Below are 18,498 nucleotides of genomic sequence, written 5' to 3'. Positions count from 1 at the left end.
CCGGGTCTAATATCGAGTGAAATCTAAAATGGAGACCATGCGGAGAATGACTCAGGGAAAACACAGGACAACTCATGGAAGTCCCGAAAAGGCCCTAGGCCAAAGTCCACCTCAAAGAAATGTTAATGAACAGCCCCCAGCAAAAAGGTGCTGACTCAGAAGTCCTTCCTGACCAGATTACTTCTTTGGCCCACCTGTGTCCCACCCCTCGGGCCTTCCAACCTACATTCCATCACCAAAACTATAAAAAGGGGAAACAACCGCACTTCCACGGATTCCACCTCTTGGGTCCCCTTCTTCCTCCGGGAGAAGTCTTTTCTGCTGTCCTTTAATAAACTTCTAATTTCTACTCTGACCTTGCCTCGGCGTGCTTCTCTGGTGTTATTCTTCAACATTGGGGAAGCAAGGACTCGTCACCGGTCAACAGCGGTAACATCACCATTTCTCATTTGGCACCAGAAGAATCCAGCCTTGGCAGATTCAGGGAAGAGAGCCAACAACACAGCTGGCGGTGGAGACAGAAACTCCCGTGTGACAACTGCCCCCTAGGACACAGTTTAGAGTAAATTAACATTTCCTAAGCAACTCATAAGTGGAAAGAGCCATCTCCAACAGAATCTAAAAAATGAAGGGGGCACAGCTTCTTCACTGTGATTCAAACCCAGGTCTGAGTTTGAAAATCCCGTGATCTTGCAGCTAGACCTTTCCCAAAACATGTTTTGAACCTCGCATTTTAGATAGACTCACAGAGGATGACATTTTATTTTGGAGGCAATGAAGACTGCCCAGCAACTACAATGAACATCTTGGGAAGCTTTGAAGACCATAACTAGATGGGTTCTACTTTGGGACAAGGAGCAAGAGTCTGCTCAATGATGGGGAACTCTTTAAAAGCTGGTATGGGCAATTTATGTGGACTGTAGGTCAGGTGAAGGTCTTATTCCTGCCTTTAAAAAAAAAAAATCATGCCCTAAACTCAAAGCAAAAGTATAACTGGTCACCAACTGATAAAATGCATAAGAACAAACTTCTTCCACTAAGATGTTAGCTTGAGGTGGGGGAAGGGAGGGGTGTGTGTGTGTATGTGTGTGTGTGTGTGTGTGTGTGTGTGTGTGTGTGTAGGGGTCCTGCTGTAGGAGGAGAGTTCAGACCCTCCTACCACTGGCCCAAAGCCCAGGCCTCCCAGCCATGTGTCTGCAGCTGCGACCTGTCATGCACTTCCTGGTCTGGGTTCTGTAATGGAAAGATCATTAAGAGTGGGGGAGGGAGGAGAGCGAGATGAATCAACAGCGAAGAGGTAACCCTGCAGCTCCCACTCTCTGCTGCGCTCTGACCTTAAAGTCCGGTCAGGTTCCTTAAAGAAAAGAATGTATTGCCCTGCCCCCACCTCTCCCACCCCCAGGCCCTCCCCAGGCCCTCCCCAGCCTCTCAGAGGGCTGCCCCTCCCCCAGGCTCAGCGGTGCTGATTTGGGGAAGGAAACACCAGCAGCTGGCCAGGAAAAAGTTGTCACTCCCTAAACTTGCTGATGCATTAGTAGAGGCCTCAGCTGTTTGTACCTTATGGACCCCCCCAAACCACAATAGGTGTGCTGCATTGCACAAGTCACCAGGACTCTCAGCACCCCAACATTCTGCCAGCCCCACACCCCCATCAGGTCTCAATCCTGTGATGGTGGTTCTGGGTGGCCTGGGTCAGAGCCCTGCCTAAGGCCCACTCCCAGGTGGGGAAAGAAATGATTTCTTCCTAAAGTAACATTTTTCTCAATGTAAAGAAATGGCCTTGGTTGGGGGTGGGGCTCAGTGGTAGAGAGCTTGTCTAACATGGGTTCCATTCTCAGCAGAACCCCCCTCCCCACAAAAAAAAAAAAAGCTCTTATTTTCACTTTAAGAGAATAAAAGTGATAAAACATCATCTTAAAATGACATAATATAGATGATGGTTCAAGGGGCTGAGGGACAGGAGAAGGAGGCGCTGATTAATAGGTATGTCAATTAAGTTCTAGTGGAATGGTAGTGATGGCTGCACAACAATGTGAACAAACAATACCACACAACTGTACCCTTGACAATGGATAAACTGGTGTATTTCATGTTATGTATGTTTTACCCCAATAAAAATAATTAAATGGTGATGGGGGTAGACACCAATAGCTTATTAAAAATGTGCTCACTCAGTAAAATAAATTGAGAACCCTACATGGGTTTCAAAATATTAGGAGGGGAATTATACTGGTCCTAAATCTAAAAATATGGGACCAAGGGTCAGTTTCACAGATTTCCAGGCCTGTGGAAACCCAGAAGTTGCTTCATTTATATGCCATCTTCCACATACCAGGTATTCATCATTTAGCCTCCTTCTCTCATGCACACAGCCATCAAAGATGAGCATTTTACTCTGTTTTAAGAATTAAACACATAGTTTCTGGGTTTTTCTACTTAGGATATTATGGCTTTCAGGTAGAGCACATAGAAGAATGAACCTGGTGTCTGTGTGCCTTTGCTTCCACAGGGATCCAGGACCACTAGAATCCTGGGGAAGAGGTCTTTTGCAGAAACCATTTAGTCCCCAACTCAGCTTGAGCCACACAGGTGGCTGTCACTGGCTGGATGCAGCAGAGTAGAATCACTCCACTGGCTAACCTTAGCTCTAACCATGTGACCCCAGGCAAGTCACCTTCCTTGACAGCTTCATGCTCTGTGAAATGAGGAGGCTGACTTGAAAAGTTTCCTTCCAGCTCTAACCAATGTCCTGGGTTCCAACAGGGCCCTGCTGGATGGAGGAGTGTCATCCACTGACTTCCTCACCTGCCCCCAACCAAGAGCACACTGATGATGGGGGAGGGAACTGTCTCTCCATGTAACTGTCCTTTAAGAAAAGGGAATCTGTTTTGGTCACAGAACTCTGGCCACCAGCACCTTCACTAAATGCTTCTCATATTCATCTCTTCTAAGACTAGCAGAAAACTCAGTATTATTCAAGAATTCACTTCACGATCCTTTTTTGATGCTGATGGAATACAATCCCATGAGAAAAGTTAGGTCAATAAATTTTTCAAATGCATTGGGAATTTGTGGATAACAAAGAAGGGCTAACCTGATAAAATAAAGACGACTTCCAACCATACCTCTCAGGCATTAATAGGGTTTTGACCATTCAAACAACAAATCATAAGTTTTGGACATCAAGGGGTGAATTTTATTCTAAGTTCAAAGGCTAATTCCTAACAGCAAAGGAAAAAAACTTGATTCCAAAAATAAACCCTCAAGTTTGACCATAAAGGAGCAGATTCCTAAAGGGGTGGAGAATATGCATCCCAAAGATAATGATAATGGACTTAATGCAGGAGGGTGTTCCAGGAAGAGGGTCTCTTTCCTTCCTAGGATGGCTTCTAGAACACTTCCCTATTCCAGTCTCCCCCACGCAGCCCTCCAAGGTGAAAGTACTCATCTTCTCCCACCTCTCCCCATTTTCCAGCCTATCATGCCTTTCTCCTCCCAGAAACTCCAAAGTTCCATCTTCATTCACCTCTTCCCAGCACAGGGGTTAGAGCAGTAGGCATTGGTTTGGCAAAGACCTGATCCTGAACCACTCCACCAATCTATTAGCTGTTGAACCTTAGCAAGTTTTGAGACTTTGAGCCAGTCTCCTAAGCTGCTAAATGGCAACAATGCCTAGCATATAGACTTTCTGGGTATGGGAATGAATTGAATTTAGAGATTCTCAAAGTGTGGATCCCAGGACTGGTGGCAGCAGCATCAATCTGGGAACTTGTTAGTCACCAAGGTTGGGCCCTTTTTCAGAATCAGGAGGACCAAATGTAGTGATGTGCTTTAACATGCCCTCCAGGGAACACTGAACCAGGAAAATCTAAGGACCACTGTACCGTGTGAGGTAAGAGTTTACTACATGGTAGCACAAACTGTTTCTCATTGATTTTCTTTGTCTTCCTAGCTTTGCTTTTTTTTTCTTCCTTCCTTCTCAGTTTCTTTTTCTTTTTGGTACTAGAGATGGAACCCAGGGGCACTCTACCACTGAGCAACATCTCCAGCCCTTTTTATTTATTTTTTATTTTGAGGCAGGTTTTCACTAAGTTGTTGAGGCTGACGTTGAACTTGTGTTCTCTTGCTTCAGCCTCCCAAGTTGCTGGAATTATAGGTAGGTGCCACAGTACCCCAACAGCTTTTCCTTTTTAAAATTAGAATTTTTAGATTTCTTTTTAAAAAATGACAATGGATTGCAACCTACTTGTGAAATCATCTACTTAAAAAGTATTAATATGTCCAAGACATCTGTATATGTGTATATATATATGTATATATATTTACACATATATATGTAAATACACACAGTCTCCAAGTTACAATGTTTCAATTTAAGATTTTTCAACTTATCTGTAGGAAGAAAGTGATACACATTTAGTTGAAACTGTGTTTTGAGTTTTATCTGTTTTCCGATATGCCCTACACTGGGCATCAACAGTGATCTGCAGCTTCAGGTAAATAATTGATACTCTATAGTATACTGTATTCCTCATGTCAGTTTGGATAGATATTTTATAAGTGATATGAGATATTAGACACTTTATTATAAAACAGGCTTTGTGTTAGATGATTTTGCAGGCTAATGTAAGTGTCCTAAGCATGTTTAAGGTCAGCTAAGTAAGTTAAGCTACGATGTTAGGTAGCTTAGCAGTATTAAATGCATTTAACTTAGAATGGGTTAACAGGATGTAACCCCACTATAAGTCAAGGTGCATCGATGTATATACACATAGAAAGAGACAGAGAGATATAAAGTCATGCTCTGTATAATGTTTTGGTCAATAATAAGCCACATACGACAGTGGTCCCATAAGATTATAACTGAGCTGAAAAATTCCAATTTCCAGTGTCATTATGTCAGTCTCAAGTCACAGAGTAACACATCATTCATGTATTTGTAGAGAAGCTGGTATAACAAACTTACTGTGCTGCTAGTCATATAGCACATCCAATTATATACAGTATATAATATTTAATAATGATAATTAACTGGTTTATGGTTTATGATAATACACTTTTAATTGTTATTTTAGTGTGTATTCATTCTAGTTAAATATAAAAAGCTTACTTTTCATATTTAATGCTGCTGGCGGCATTATGCCAGCAGCAGCCTCATATATCTCATGTTTTCTGTGTCTTGACTCCATCATTTTCTCTTGTGCTTCATTTAAATCGTGTCATCTCACTCATCACAGCCACAGGAGTAGTGGGCTACACCATGTACATAGATGCACACATTAATTGTCCTGTGACTGTGGGAGGCTGTGCTACATAGGTTTGTGTAAGCACTCTATGATGGTCCCACTACCACAAAATCTCCTAACCGTGCACCTCTCAGAACATACTGACATCATCAAAGGGACACCCAACTCTGTGTGTGTATACACACTATTATGTATACTATAGTGTACAGCAGTCAGTCAATTTACACCTTTCCTTTGAGAAGAGGCTATCCTATGTCATTTCGTATGTCCTCATATAATCTAGGGTCTAATGTCTTTATTTGGTGTGGGCTTTGAATATTACTTCTATTTTTTCTTTTGCACCTTTTTATTTTTTACCATCTAGAAAATATTATGTAATTATATTCAAGTTGAAGTCCACACTTTAGCTGTTGTAGTTCAAGAATTAACAATATTGATATCACCTGGGAACTTAAAATGCTGATCCCTGGGCCCTTGCCCTGCCAAGGTCTGCATTTTAACAACATTGGATACTACTTCTTCTTCTTCTTCTTCTTTTTTTTAATGTATATCCTTTGTGTATTTTAGCATATTTTACCTTTAAAACAAATTTTGTACAATATGTCAAATGTATCTTCTGAGTAGTTGAACAGTGGTTTAAAAAAAAAAAAAGCTAAGTATATACTTAAGCTGTAAGACTTAGTTTCATGCCATTATCATCTGACTATTGAGGGAAAAAACACCTGAATTACAATAACCCATCTCAGCAAAATTTTCCAATTCAAATTAGAAGGGCTTCAATTTACAAACCTCTTTTGAAAAGGCAATATTAACACAATTCACATCAGAACATCCAGTTAATACAATTAACAACAAACCAGAATTTTGCTATATGGTAGAACTTTCTACTGGTCTTTCAATTCCTTCAGCCTTCTGATTGCAGACTTGACTGTGACAGCAGAAGTGGTGTTGTAGGTCCAGGCGCCACCAGCCACTGTTTTCATGCAGGGACCACAGTGCCAGATCCCCACAGTCCATCTCTTTATCTTGGTTTTGCCACAGAAGGAACATGTGTACTCGGCGTGCTGGCTGATTTCAATTTTCTTCACCATTTTCCAGAGGGAGGCACTGTAGCGGGTCCCATATTTACTAACGATTCCGACTTTCTTAGTGCGTTTAGCCCTGTCACCGCGACTTAGGCCTGAGACCGAAGAGTGGATACTATTTCTTAAATGAGTCATTTATTGTATTTGTGTTATTAAGATTAATGCTGGCTGGGGCTGGTCCTGACCCATACATAGTGAGGGTAGGGGTAGGACGGCTCACTCAAGCATTCAGAAAAGGTCTACAAGACTTTTACTGTTTCTTCCCAAAAGGTTACATGGATGGTACCAACTGACAGAACCAGAGGAAAACATTCCCTAACTTTCAACAGGTCTGGTGTCTATTCCTAGGGCACTACGAATAGTGTACCACAAATTGATATGTACCTTTAAAATCCTGTAATTATTCTGTGGTACTACCTTGTAATATAAAATTTTGTTTATACATTAATTTGTTAAATATAAACACTAAGAAAAACAAAATTTTAGACCTCCCCCACCCCAGTTTTTGCACTTAAAGAAAAATAACACTGTAGCCTAAAAAAAAAAAAAAAAATCCTAAACCCCAGCCTTTATGAACCTTCTGACATATTTATTTCCATCCATCAAACTGCTTTAAAAGAAATCTAGGTAGATTTTTTTTTTTTTTTTGGTACCAGGGATTGAACTCAGGGCACTTAACCACTAAGCCACATCCCCAGCCCTTTTTTGTACTTATTTAGAGTTTCACTGAGTTGCTTAGGGCCTCACTAAATTGCTGAGGGTGGCTTTGAACCCTTGATCCTCCTGCCTCACCTTCCCAAGCTGCTGGGATTACAGGTGTGTACCATTGCACCCAGTTTACATCTATGTAGTTTTTGTGTCTAGGCATTCCGGACTAAGTGTGACCTACAAAAAAACTCAGGTGTGGTATCTGACACTTGAGCATCTCTGATCCTAGATCTCTCCCAAGTATGAGGTCTGTGGCTACTGTGGAAAAGAAAGAGTTTTGTTCCGTTGATTATTCCATGCTAGGGAACCACTATCATTAGGGCAGCTCACAGACTTGTGACTGATGTAGAACCTCACAGTACAGAACAGAATGTCACAGGAGAAATGGCTCAAGGCAAACATCTCAAAGAGAGAAGTCAGATTCCTGTGAGATAAGGGGAACTAAGCCAGCAATGTTTATTTTTGTTATTTTTTAATATTATTATTATTTTTTAAATCTCTTTTTATTTTATTTTTTTGTGGTATTAGGGATTGAAACCAAGAACACTCCACCACTGAGCTACATCCCCAGCTCCCTTTATTTTTTGAGATAAGGTCTCATTAAATTGCCCAGGTTGGTCTTGAACTTATAGTTCTCTTGCCTCATGCAGGGATGTTCAAAAGGTGTTCTGTCTCAATTTTGTGGGGAATCCAATTTGATATAGGTATGGAGAGCAAAAGAGTAGGAAAAAAATGTCATCAGACCTACCGGAATTTGAAACCTCATGCCACCCCTCTCCAACTATACAATCTTTGAGAAGTTACTTAATTTCCTGAACTTCAAACTAAGGTTAAATAATCTCAAGCTGATCATGGGCATGAACCTTGTGTCCATGGGTTCATTATAAAGATGTAAAAATGTAAACCATGCAGTATAAAGATGCTTACTATTAATTATTATGATGATGGAACCCAGGGCGTTGTGCATATTGGCGAGTACCCCCAGCCCCGCTTTCAAAAAGATTTTCACTGGTACAACCTTTCTGGGGGGCAGTTTGGTATAGTGATGATATCAAAACATTTAAAATGTAACTACCCTTTGATACATGAACAAATTTTATTTGTAACAGTATGTTCACTCAAGTGCAAATTACTGGAAATAACCTAAGTTACTCCCAAAGTAGAGGACAAGATAAACAAATTTTGTATACTCACAATGGAATACTAAGTAGTTATCAGGCACGATGAAAAGCTTTTCTGTATGACAATAAATATAGACTTAAGTTATAAATCAGTACATATAGTATAAGTCCATTTCTGAAAGTTTGTATAAAGGCAAGAAAAAAGTCTTTAAAAAAAATAATCATTTTTGGACGATGGGAGTGTAAGTTTTTCTTTCTTTCTTTTTTTTGTACTAGGGATTAAATTGGGGGAACAGGGTGTAATATTACCACTGAGCTACATCCCAGTCATTTTTATTTTTTACTTTGAGATAGGGTCTTGCTTAGTTGCTGAGGCTACCCTCCAACTTGTGATCCTCCTGCCTCAGCCTCCTTAGTAGCTAGGATTATAGGTTTTCTGTATTTTCTACAATGAACTCAGACTACATATCAAAATAAGAATGTTTTAAAAGAACAATATTCTTGCTAATTGCACAGAACTTTGAGAGGAGTTATCAAACATTAAAAACTCCAAGGGCTGGGGTATGGCTCAAAGGTACAGCATATGCTTAGCATGCATGAATCCCAAGGTTCAATCTCTGACACTGCAAACAAACAGACAAAACCCAAAAACTTAAAAAAAAAAAAAAAAAAATTTGAGCAAGGACTGGGGATTTAGTTCAATGGTAGAGTGCTTGTCTAGTAGGTGTGAGGTCCTGGGTTCAATCTCTAGTATACACACCAAAAACGTGAGGCAGAATAAAGTCCGTGCTAGATTGATTATTAAAAACAAAACAAAAAAAAAGCAAGGAGTGAACAGGGGAAGATGCCAAGAAGAATATGTCCCTTAAACTAGGTCTTAACTCAAACTCAAGTTAACCTTAGGCCAAGAATTGAGTAGGGATTACAAAATGTGAAAAGGAGAAAAGGATAAGGACGGCCAGTTCTGTCTGAACACTGGTTAAATTGGGTAAATAATTTCCATTTCTGACTGAACAAAGGTTACATATAAAGTGTATGTTGTAGTAAAAAAAAGCGGGGGGTGGGGGGAGAAACTTACTTGGCCACATGAATGAATGAATGGGTTAAAAAAAATTAATGAAGGAATGAATCCTTAGCCAGAGGTTAGTTTTCAATCCCAGTGAAAACAGGAAGGGGTAAGCTCTGAATTCAATTTTCTTTGTTGATTAACACTTAAAACTTCCACGTTACTGTCTCGTGCCCTTTTTCCCTGCTCAAGCTCATAACCATTAAGCCCACTCTTTCTTGAACTCTTTGACCCTCTCACGACCACTTGAGGCTTAATACACCTATGTGCCCAGGACAGGGCCTGCTATCCCAATATCCACCTACTGTACACAAACCGTACAGATTTGGCCTGGACAACATGGGGGATTAGGAGAGAGCATGGAGTTTCCCAAGCAGATCTTTGTTGTTCCCTGTAACTAAATGGGCAGACCCCTCATCCCAGCCTTCCTCAGTGTGCATGACACAAACCTTTAAACAAAGGCAGCGGACACCCTCTTTGGCAAAGGAGAAAGGTGAGTGATTAGTTTTTGTGAGCCAAGAGTCAGGAGAGTGGAAACCAGGGGACAGATGCTCAAGCTTGATGCTACTATGCTGGCAATACACCTACTGTGTACGTGGGGGGAGGGTCCCTATTTGGCCACTGAGAGCTGGAAGTCTGAGAAAATCCCCAAGGTCAGGAGCAGCTCAGATTCCAGAAGGAATTCTCCTAAAAGGAAATGGTTTGGGATCTGCCCCAGGTTCTTAGGAGGCCAGGTAGGGCAATTAACTTTCAGTTCCAGAGGAGCGGGGACAGGTTAGGCAGAAAGAAGTGTCTAAGTCTGTGAATGAATGGTCCACCCTCCCTGAATGAATGAACAGGGAGGCCTGGGCAGCTGAATTTAAGAGTCCAGGGGAAGGAAGGAGAGCAGCTGGACCTCCCCCGGTCAGCAGGAAAACAGTTGTTTCATTTCCAGGCTTCAGGGAAGGAAGAAGGAGGCAAAGGTGGTGTCTACAGGGGGAGCCTGAGGCCGCGGTAGCCCCAGAGGAATGAGGCATTATAAAAACAGGGCGCAGCTGCTGGTCAGGCTCTCTGACCCTGGACCTCACCCTTCTGGATAATGACTCCCCAGAACTCACTTCTCCCAAGGCCATCCATCACCACCTAGACAGTCACTCACTGATTGCCTGACCAGAAGCAAACACCCTGGCTGGACAAACCCTGTGGACCCATTTTCCCATCTCTACGCGAAGGCTTGAGAAGAATCCCTGACACCTTCCTGCCTACCCCAGACTCCAGGCAGTCACAGAAACCAGGTGACAGAGTCATGGACAAAGAATCATGGATTCTTTGTTTGGCCTCCCTCCCTTCCCCCACCCCTCTGGATAGCCATTTGTTCTTCCCTGAGAAATTCCTCCTCCCTGACTTCGGGGAGTGGGTTGGCAAAGCCAGAGTGGAAAATCAGTGAAGCTAATGGTGTAGCAATGCAGAAGCCAGAGCCAAGAACACAGCCCTGGAGTGGCTGGGCTCTACCCAGTGTGGTCAAGCAGGACACGTGAGCACCCTCACATTCTCTCACACTCTGCTGAGAGCTGCTGGGTCCTCCCAGCCCTGCCCTAACTCTAACACTTGCAAACAGCCACCTCTCTGGGGAGGCAGGCATGGGACACAGTAGATCCTGAGGGAAACCTGGTAGCTTAGAGCACTGGTGGATTTCTACAGACCTAAATCCCCTGTCCTTGTTCTCAAGTGGGTCATTCAACATCACCTTTTGCTCTAAGTAATTCCACTAGCCTTCTGGAATTCCTCTTGCCATTCAGTGTGAATCAGAAGCAAACAGGTTCTTTTCACAAGAAGAAATTATGCTGGGGATGAGGTGGAGTGGGGGCACATTCTCCAAGTGTCCCAGGGCAGCTTTGGGACACTGATCTTCAGGCCAATCAGCTGCAGCCTGCGGAATCACAGCATGTCTTATATTGGGACACCCCCTGGTACCTATCTGAGACTCCTGCTGTAGCTCAGCTGAAATCCCTTTGGACTAAAGGCAGCTGCAGAACCCCTGTGGGGTGGGAGAGTTGCCAGGACCCTACAACTTGAGGACTGGTTCATGGTTCTGGCACTACCCGCAGCCATGGGTACAGGTTTCTGCAGAACACAGAGACAAAGACCTGCTCTGTGGTACACACATGGCATGCAGGGGGACTTGCAGCCAGAAATGGAAACATAGAGCTTTTCCATTAAATGTAACCTCTCCCCCATTCAACCAACCACCAGATTCCTTCAAATCTGGGAGCTGTAAAACCTCAGCCCATTAAATCGCTTATGAGTTGCAGGTTTCTATGGATGGAAGCAAGTATTTGGAGACTGCAAGTCTCACACACTATATGTCCTGTACCACAGGGTCTGGGATGTTTAACCCACATGACTGCTGAAGTGGGGGCAGGCAGGAGTCCCCAAAGTGGCCTTGCAGGCAGTTTTGGATGAACCCACTCACAGTTCCCCTCAAGTCCTATTCTAGGAGGAAAAAACAAATGGAAACAGCCCACCTCAAGCTCAGAATGTCTTTCAAGCTGGTGCTTATCTTCTGAAAGGGGTATTCTACCCCTCGGCCTGTGATCCAGCTTCAGTCCACCCGCAAACCTCAAAGCCTGATCTGAAACAAGCTTGTACTTGGTAAGATGGCACACAAGAGAATGGGAAGGAGAGGGAGAGGGAAGGAGGGAGGTTGGTTTTCCTGGAACCCTTATTAAATCAACTTTCCAAGGACAGCCAGAAACTCCAGGCCCTCCCCAGTCCCTTAGGAGCATTTGCAGACTGCTAGTATTGCATTCAGCTGGGGGAGGGGCTGCCAACACACACACACACACACACACACACACACACACCACACACACACACCACACACACACTTACAGCACAAAGCCTTTCCAATGGGGGGAAAAGGTTTCAATGCAGGCAGGGTTTGGGGTAGTCTGCTTTCAGTTTAGGGACAAATCCTTTATACACAGATTATAGTGTTTTTTGAGGACAATAGCAGCATTATTTAATAACCAGTAGGGCCAAGACTATACAATATATCTAACATTTGTAAAGTTCCCTAAAGTTCACAAAGCATGAAGATATGTTTTCTCTTAACCCGTCACAGTCACAGCTGTTCTCTGACACTGCAGGGCAGTGTGCCGTACCACAGAGCTCGTGAGGGATAAAAGTGCCACACTAGGAAGGGACTTCCTTCACCAGACTTGTTCTCCAAGTCCCATGGCTTTCCACTGTTACATCCTAGGCCATTCCAAGTTGCCCCAGGAGACCACATGTCCCTTACCATATGGGGTAGACTCCTGGGTCCCGGGAAAATGTACTAAGAACAGCCATTTATTACTGTGTACCAGGCTCTGTGTAAGAGCTGTGCAGACAGTCTCATTTGATCTTTACAATGACCTTATGAGCACATATTCATTATTAACAGAGTTTATAGAAAGGCAGAGAAAACTGTCCCAAGAGTCAACAGGGAGTAAGAAGTGGAGTCAAAGCCAGGTGTGGTGGTGCATGCTTGTAATCCCCTAGACTTGAGAGGCTTAGGCAGGAGGATGGCAAATTTAGAGGCTAGCCTCACAACTTAGTGAGACACTGTCTCAAAATAAAATTAAAAAGGGCTGGAAATGTAGCTCAGTGGTAGACTAGCTCTGAGCCAAATCTCCATTACTATAAAAGAAAGAAAAAAAGAAGAAGTGCACTTGAAATCAAAATGAAGGTAGTCAAGAAAAAACATAAAGACTTGTGCATGAATGTTCAGAACACAGTAGTTTTATTAAAAATGGCCAAAATTGTTCATAACTGCTATAATTCATGTGTTGGCAGGTTGGCTTCCAGAGTGACAATATTGAAAGGTTGAATACCTTTAAGAGGTGGGGCTTAGTGAAGGTCACTGCTTTCATAAGGGATTAAATGTAGTTCTCATGAAACCTGTAAGTTCCCTGGAGACTTGTTAATAAAAAGAGGCCCCTCCCTGGTCTCCCTATCTCACCATATGATCTCTCTTATATACACTCCCCTGGTGACCCACCCTCCATGTAGTGATACTGCAAGGTGGGCCATCACCTGAGGCTAAATATGTGGGTGGCCTGATCTTGGACTTTCAGCCTCCAAAACCATGAGGTAAACAAACTTCTTTTCTTTATAAGTATCCAATTTCAGGTCTTTTGCTATAACAACTGAAAACAGACTAACACCCCATGACCGAAATGGCCATCAACGGGTGAATACACACTCAGCATGTAATTTTATCATATGAAATTCTAAAACAGGAAAAACTAACCTATGGTGAAAGAAAGTAGATTAGAGGTTGCCCAGGGACTGACTGAAGAGGGGCACGGTGAGGGGTGATGAAAATGTTCTATATCTTCGCTGAGGTAGTAGTTACATGGTGTACACACATTCTATAAAAACACATGGAGCCGGGTGCGGTGGCGCATGCCTATAATCTGAACAGCTCAGGAGGCTGAGGCAGGAGGGTCGCAAGTTCAAAGCCAGCCTCAGCAACAGTGAGACGCCAAGCAACTCGGGGAGACCCTGTCTCAAAATAAAATACAAAATAGGGCTGGGGATGTGGCTCGGTGGTCAAGTGCCCTGAGTTCCATCCCAGGTACCAAAAAACAAAAACAAACCAACAAAACACGTGGAACCATACACTTACAATCAACACATTTTATGTTACATAAATTATACCTCAATTAAGTTAACGTTTTTATAAGCTCAGTCCTGACTGCCTACAGCTTCCCAACAGCCCCCATCCCCCTCTCTTCCTCCCTCTATTCTCAGAGCTTGTACTTTGTCCTCATCAAGACCTTCAGATCCCTGGCTCTATCCTCCATCCCTGCCTGTTTCCTTTCCTAGATAGGATCCACCACCAGCAGCTTCAATGACCCTCCTCCTCCAGCCCCACAGCCCATCTAAATCTCCTTTAGCTCACATTTCCCTGCTCCATACCCTCTTCCGGCCTTCAAGTGACTAGGCCAAAGAATTGTACGAATTCATTTTCTCTAATCTCCATTCTTGGGCAAAGAGTCTTGGAGAAAGTTAAAAAAAGGAAAAAGAAAATGCTTCAGGGTCCATCATAAAAGCACATTCTCAACCCTCATCCGTGTCCTCCTTGTTCCTGGACTCCCCTGCTACACAGTGGCTGGTCACCATCTTCTCTGCTCCCCGTAACCTCCCACACGCGGATTCACTCCCTTACTTTCATCTTGTCTTGTCTCTAGTCATCTAGAGCTGCTATTCTACCAACTGAAACCCCTAGGTTCTATTTCTGGAGGGTCTTTACTTTTTTTCCTTCCTTTACAATCTTACAGCCCCCATCCTACTTCCCGATCTCACTCCAACTAGACATTCAAAACAACCCTGTCAACAGAGGCCGCAGCAGTAATAAATGCTAACACTTTCCATCTACGTGCTTTATTTGGATTATTGCATTCAATCCTTTTTTACCCTTCCCATTTTATAGATGGGCAAAACTAAGGCTTACTGTGTTCGAATTTGGCAAAGGAAGTTAATGCAGCCATCACGTGGCAGAGCAAGATGAAAACAGGTCCACCTAACTAACCTCTTCCTCCCATCTGTCCAAATTCAATGGCCAAATTCAATTTCTGAAAGCTGGAACATGTCACTAAATTTTTCAAATTTTCCAGCACCTACCCATTTTAAGTACAGTTTCCTTAGCGAGGCATATGGAAGCCTTTCATATGGTAGCCAAATCTAATTTTCCGAGGTATTATTTCCCATAACTATTTAACCAAAAGGCAAACTATTCTCAATTTTATCTTATGCCTCTGTACCCTCACTCATGCTGTTCCACAGAAAGCCCTTTACTTCTCTCTCCCAGACCCCTACTTTTTACCCATCTCAGATGATCTGTGCTCCTCTCTTCCTCTGCATTCCCACTGCTTTTTTTTTTTTTTAACATTGTTTTAGTTGTAGATGGACACAATACCTTTATTTATTTTTATGTGGTGCTCAGGATCGAACCCCATGCCTCACACGTGCGAGGCAACCACTCTACCACTGAGCCACAACCCTAACCCCCCCACTGCATTTTATTATAACTCCAATGTGTAATTTAAACACAGTATACTTTGCATTTATTTCTCTGTACTTGTCTCTACCTAATGGTTAACTCCTGTGGGCAAAGATAAACTCTCCCACTTTGGGTCTCCAGCATGCTCTTGCTCAGATCTTGCCTGTGGTCCTACAGAATGCCTGCTCCAGTTATTACACCTTCAGAAAGTCTCACACAACCTTCCCTGCTCCTTCCAAGCATCATGTAACTAGACATGTTCTCTCACCCATCACTCATCATTAAAACGGGTCCCTGATAGCCTAGACTGATGGCCTTGTAAATACAGCCACCACATCATAAGCACCCAAGCTTTTCATCTACTGCTTGCCAACTTTCTCTATGTGACCAGTCACCAAGTCTCAAAGTCCCCCCAAATGCCAAAACATTAATTCTCACAAAGTCTCTCAAAAGCTATCAGGTATGCAGCACTTGTAATCTCCCATAGGTATTTTCATAACTTGTGCAAACCCCATGAGCAGGGGGGCAAGTCTTACTAATAATCTCTATGAATTTCCAACACACTATAGGTCTCTATGCTCCATCCTGCTTCCCAGTTCCCAGTCTCTTTGAAATCCCTCAAATAGGGCATCTCCAAAGCAAACCACTCAGCAGGCTCCCAAACAGGGCCTGAGAGACACATTCAAGAAAGGCAAAATGGCAGGCAAGTCATCATGACCACCAACCCTTATAGAAGATGTGTCTTTGGAACAATTTTTTTTAAATATATAATTTTTTAGTTGCAGACAGACACAATACCTTTATTTTATTTATTTGTTTTTATGTGGCACTGAGGATCAGCAACTGGTGCCTCCTACATGCAAGGCAAATGCTCTACCAACTGAGCTACAACTCCAGTCCCTGGAACAATTTTTTATAAGTCAGAGGCTATTATTAAACTCTTACATCCTACAATGTCCCTTGCTGTACAATTCAAATGCTAAACCAAAACTCATGGGCTACTTGGTCCCCGTCGCACCATCTAGCGGTTTATATATATATATATTATATATTTTTATATACCACCCAGGATAAAGACCCAGCTCTTAGGTGCCAATCAGATTTTTTCCCCTCATCTTATCAACTCAGGATGGATGTCACCAGACTTCACAACCCCAACCTCTAATGAAGTCATTTAGATTTATAACCAGGCCCAACCAGCCTAAGAATCCCAAGCATCTCTGCTACAGGAAGGAAGCCCTTTGCTCCACCTAAGAAGGAGCCTTCCTACTTGATCACATCACCTCCATGCAAGCCCAGCCTGTTCAAAGGCTCGGGGGTCTGGGCCAACCCTTCAGCCTACTGCCTTACCTTGTTCAGGCAAGGTCGGGGCTGGCCTGGCAGTGCAGAGTGTGGCTGTGACCAGCACAGCCCAGAAGAGGAGGCACTTCCAGCTCCACATCCCAGTTCTGCAGTTAGAGATTGGTGACAAGGCTCCACACCTCCATGGATACTCCACCTTGAGCCTGATTCTCCTTTTCAAGCTGACTCTGGGGAAAGAAAAAAACAAAAAGTTAAGAGGGTCTGAGAGGTGGGGAGGCACAGAGAAAAACAAAGTAAAACATGCCACATGGTCACCCTGACCAAAACGTTGCTTGAAGCAGTAACTACTCCTTAAGGTACAAAGAAGAGAACTATGAGCTTATCCCAACATTTAATCAGAGGTTCCAGATTTCGATAAGACTAAGGGTTGTTTTATTTATTTTACTTTATTTTATTTTGGGGGGTACCAGGGATTAAACTCAGGGACACTCAACCACTGAGCCACATCTCCAGCCCTATGTGTATTTTATTTTGAGATAGGGTCTCACTGAGTTGCTTGGTACCTTGCTTTTGCTGAGGCTGGCTTTAAACTCAGGATCCTCCTGCCTTAGCCTCTGGAGCCGCTGGGATTACAGGTATGCCACCACTTCTGGCTAAGGGTTGTTTTAATTCATGCTAAAGCTTAGTGCTCCCCAAAGGCCATTTATGTGTTAAAGGCTTGTTCCTCAGCATGGTGCCACTAGGAGACGGTGGAACCTTCAAGAAGTAGAATGTAAGCTAGGCACACAACTATTATTCCAATTACTCACAACCCCAGCTACTAGAGAGGCTGAGTCAGAAGGATTCAGAGTTCAAGCCCAGTTTGGCCAACACAGTGAGACATTCCCCTGCACCCTGAACCCAAATATTTGGGGCCTAGGGGAGGTTTTAGGTAATCATGGGTATGACCTTGAAGGGGATTATGAGAATCCAGGTCATTCCTAGCTGTAAGGTGAACCATGCTCGAAAGCAACAGACCCAACCAACCACAGACTGAAACCTCTAAAACTGTGTGCGAAATAAACGTCCTAGTGGGCTGGGGCTGGAGCTCAGTGGAGAGCACTTGCCTAGCATGTGTGAGGCACTGGGCTTGATTCTCAGCACCACATATAAACAAATAAAAGGTCCATCAATAACTAATAAAAATATTTTTTTTTAAATCCTATTTTTCAATTGATTAGCTCAGATATTTTGTTATAGTAACAGAAGGCTAACACAGTTCAATTCTACAATTATATTTAGAGTGTAGACTAAGTGCTAGACTGACTGGAAAGATTACCATGAGGTTCTCCAAGGTATAAGCCTCAAGACTGTTTATGCCGATAAGTGAACAGTCTCATCAATGTCCCAAACTGTTCTGTCACTTTGCTGGGTGAGGGCTTCACAAAGTGGTGTGCAATTAATTGGAGGATACTTAAGTATGCTGAGACTCCCCCAGTATTATATGGAATGAAGCACTCAATCACAAAGTAGCAGAACCATCTGGGGACATTCATAAGGCTATTCACTTCTCAGCACAAAGATTTTTTGTTTGTTTTGATACCAGGGATTGAACTCAGGGGCACTTGACCACTGAGCCACATCCCCAGTCCTATTTTGTATTTTATTTAGAGACAGGCTCTCATTGAATTGCTTAGTACTTTACAGTTGCTGAGGCTGGCTTTGAACTTGCAATCCTCCTGCCTCAGCCTCCCGAGCCACTGGGATTACTGACACATGCCACCTCACCTGACAGCACAAATGATCTTGAGACTTGTACCTTGGAGAACCTTACGGTGATCTTCCCAGTCAGACTACCTCTTAGTCTGCACTCAAAACAGTTGCAGAACTATCCCTTTGGTGAAAAAGAGAGATGGATGAAATGTGGAGCACACCAAAGACTAGGAAATGGGAGCCAAGTACA

The 18,498-nt window shown here is 43.1% G+C and overlaps 2 protein-coding genes across 12 annotated transcripts in view; both read right to left on the bottom strand.

Annotated features, from left to right (window-relative positions):
• Fgfr1 (fibroblast growth factor receptor 1) overlaps positions 1-18,498 on the bottom strand; it is a 55,999-nt gene that overhangs the window by 28,376 nt on the left and 9,125 nt on the right. For 10 of the 11 annotated variants that reach the window (XM_027939347.2, XM_071610199.1, XM_071610194.1 and 7 more), the window contains exon 2: positions 16,605-16,783. In XM_027939347.2, coding sequence (XP_027795148.1) covers positions 16,605-16,695 — 91 coding nt within the window. In that variant the 5' untranslated portion in view covers positions 16,696-16,783. Of the gene's footprint in view, positions 1-11,730; positions 11,862-16,604; positions 16,784-18,498 lie in introns of those variants that run through there. The other variant, XM_071610203.1, reaches the window with a different exon arrangement.
• Positions 3,191-10,191, bottom strand: LOC114095833 (large ribosomal subunit protein eL43-like). The gene has a single exon (XM_071610208.1). The coding sequence runs from the start codon at positions 6,464-6,466 to the stop codon at positions 6,131-6,133; it is 336 nt and encodes a 111-aa protein (XP_071466309.1). The 5' UTR covers positions 6,467-10,191; the 3' UTR covers positions 3,191-6,130.

Source organism: Marmota flaviventris, chromosome 3 (assembly GCF_047511675.1).
Source record: "Marmota flaviventris isolate mMarFla1 chromosome 3, mMarFla1.hap1, whole genome shotgun sequence".
NCBI lineage: Eukaryota > Metazoa > Chordata > Mammalia > Rodentia > Sciuridae > Marmota > Marmota flaviventris.
This window is presented reverse-complemented; position numbering and strand designations above follow the sequence as displayed.